The sequence below is a fragment of the Anopheles darlingi genome, chromosome 2 (assembly GCF_943734745.1).
Source record: "Anopheles darlingi chromosome 2, idAnoDarlMG_H_01, whole genome shotgun sequence".
NCBI lineage: Eukaryota > Metazoa > Arthropoda > Insecta > Diptera > Culicidae > Anopheles > Anopheles darlingi.
Genome location: NC_064874.1, coordinates 40,129,403 through 40,131,902, shown reverse-complemented (window position 1 = coordinate 40,131,902; position 2,500 = coordinate 40,129,403). Strand labels below are relative to the sequence as shown.

The following is a 2,500-nucleotide window of genomic DNA, read 5'->3' as shown; positions in this document are numbered from 1 at the left end:
TGTCATGTTATGTTTTAGTCTCATTAGTGACTCAGTCTGCATACTGGTCTCAGTCTGCGTACTGATTATTGCACGAAGACGTGTGAAGTAGACATAAATCCATGAATAGACCCTCCATTAGTTTGAAACCACTTACCTGAGGATACACTGCTCGGCATGTGACAATCGTTTTAACCTCTTCCATTTCCCCGCTGGAAGCGAAGCTACTGCCACCGTTAGCGAGTCCTGTGCCAACAGTGGATGAGCCTCCCGTTGCCGAACTGAAGCCGTTGCCATAGCCGTGCTTCACACTGGAACTGCCGCTACTACTGCTATCACCGTTACTACTTACGCTATTACTTCTGCCGCCGTTACTGCTGCTATCACTAGAACTACTACTACTGCTACTACTGCTATCGCTGCTGGCACTGCCGGACCCTACACTATCCACGATGCTGGCACTTTGCTGGCCTGGTATTGTGCTATCGAAGCTGCTTACTCCACTCGTACTGCTGCTACTGCTAGGGGCCGTGATGAGGCTCCACGTGTCACTGATGTCGCTAAAGTTTCGGCTCATCAGGAGTGTATCCTTGAGGGTGCTGGCCGCAAGCTCCGTGGCAGCCGCGACGGCCGCTGTCGGATCGTCGCCACGGAACACGATGGCGGACGCGAGCGGACGCCTACCTATGCTTATTTGCTCCGTGATGTCGGACGTGCAGCAGGATGTCGGGTACGTACGGTTGGCATTGAGCGCAAAGTCCTTTGATCGCAAGGGAGGGAGGAAAGAAACGGAAAACGTGTGAAATTAGTGAAGAAGCTATTTAAAGTTGTCTGGGGAATCGGAGTTAAATCCCGCGCAAATGGAACTTTTGCACCTCTTGCTAAAGCTTATTTTATTATGCGTCTACAAAAAAAGGGGCAAGACAAAAACGAAAGATATCTCTCGTGGAATACACGTTTGGGATTTGGTGGAAATAGTTTTTGCAGTAGCTTACAGCTTTTATGAGAATTGCAAATCTAAAGATATCATATTTCTTGCAGCGGCAGCAGCAAGCAAGCAAGCAAGCATAATTCCAAAGCACCCGGACCGGAATCGTTTTTTGCATTCCTTCTCATCTCGCCTTACGACTGTAGCCAGTAACCCGGGTTTGGCGCCACGAGCGTACTCGTGCGGAGAATTTGAACGGAGAACAGCGTAATGGTACTGTAATTATGGGAGATTATTTTTGCATTCTTGGTTTTGGGAATTGTCCGTTTGGGCAATGGATATGGCGGGCTGGTATTTTCGCGTGGCCATGAGATTTTGCGAGAAATAATCGTTAGTTACTCCCCAAAAAACCAGAAGGTCGTCCTCCAAACCTCCAGCATCAGCTCGTGGAGGAGATAATCTTCAGAATGAAGTAATTAGGACACCTTCTAATGGTACGCAAGAGGATTCAGGGGGTCGTTGCAAGCAAACGGCTCATCGGAATGGACGAGTGTGTTCATCTTCTCATTTAAATGAAGCCTTATGCCTTCGAGCGCAGCTGGAACCGAGGGTTAGCATCTTACGGTCGGTCGGTGAGGTTTTAATGATTGTCTTTCTAAGACCCAACAAAGCCGGAACTTGCCGGTTTCAGAATTGTTTTCATAACTTCCGATAGCGTGCATGCCGAGAAGTGTTCAATGGATTGTTTCGTTGAAACCGACCGTTTGTTCAATGGGAAGTGAGCGTGTAGAAATGAAACCCAATAGCCGGTTGTTGTTCTCCGTGATTTTGTATCGCTCTCAACGTCCCGTATTACATGCACAATTGATTGTATTACACGCACAATTGATTGTATAACATAATTACAATAGTTGACATTAAATTGTTCTTACAAATGGTATCCTAAGGGCTTGCACCAGAACCCTTTAGCTGGATTGGCTTACCGAGGAACGATCGATTTCGAAACACCACTTGGATTACGCTTTCGCCGCTGCGTACGGTACTTCCAATGAGCCAATAATCGGTTCCAATAAGCCCAGTGACAATCCGACAGCCCATTTCAATTATCCGTCCGAATGCTCGTTGTTCAAACAAAGTAATTAGTTCTTTTGTGTTCAACATACATGCATGCGATGCGCTGTACAGCTTAATCGCTGCCCCTGCCTTCAAATACGCGCAATCGACCGAACCCAATTCCAGTGCCGTATCTGGAGGTGCAATGTTGCGGGAAACCTTTATCGGCTCACTGTATTTGCACACTGACCACATTGCTCTCGATGTGTGCAATGGAGGTGTAGAAAAATCGTATGGATATTCTCTGCTGCTTGCCACAATACTGGTGGCCACATGACAGTCACAGTTGATCAGAGCTCGAAGAGAACGCTCTGACACAACACGAAGAAGAAGGGGTCACTGGCGTGGCGTATCGTTTGCTCAGTTTATGCCATACTCTGCTGAATACAAACGATTAGCAGCCGCAGTTGGATTACTGATCGAAATAGAATGCTCTGCACTATGCACTACGGACATTCCTTAGTGAGTGCAATCGATCGA

At 47.3% G+C, this 2,500-nt stretch overlaps 2 protein-coding genes across 4 annotated transcripts in view; one reads left to right on the top strand and one right to left on the bottom strand.

Annotated features, from left to right (window-relative positions):
- Window positions 1-2,500, top strand: part of LOC125959231 (pseudouridine-5'-phosphate glycosidase) — a 159,199-nt gene that overhangs the window by 18,741 nt on the left and 137,958 nt on the right. The window lies entirely within an intron of this gene.
- The window catches only part of LOC125949266 (uncharacterized), a 20,071-nt gene that overhangs the window by 12,925 nt on the left and 4,646 nt on the right, over window positions 1-2,500 (bottom strand). For all 3 annotated transcript variants that reach the window (XR_007468657.1, XR_007468658.1, XM_049676158.1), the window contains exon 6: window positions 137-739. Coding sequence is in view for 1 of the 3 variants with exons in the window: in XM_049676158.1 (XP_049532115.1) it covers window positions 137-739 (603 nt within the window). In the remaining 2 variants the exon portion in view is untranslated. The remainder of the gene's footprint in view (window positions 1-136; window positions 740-2,500) is intronic.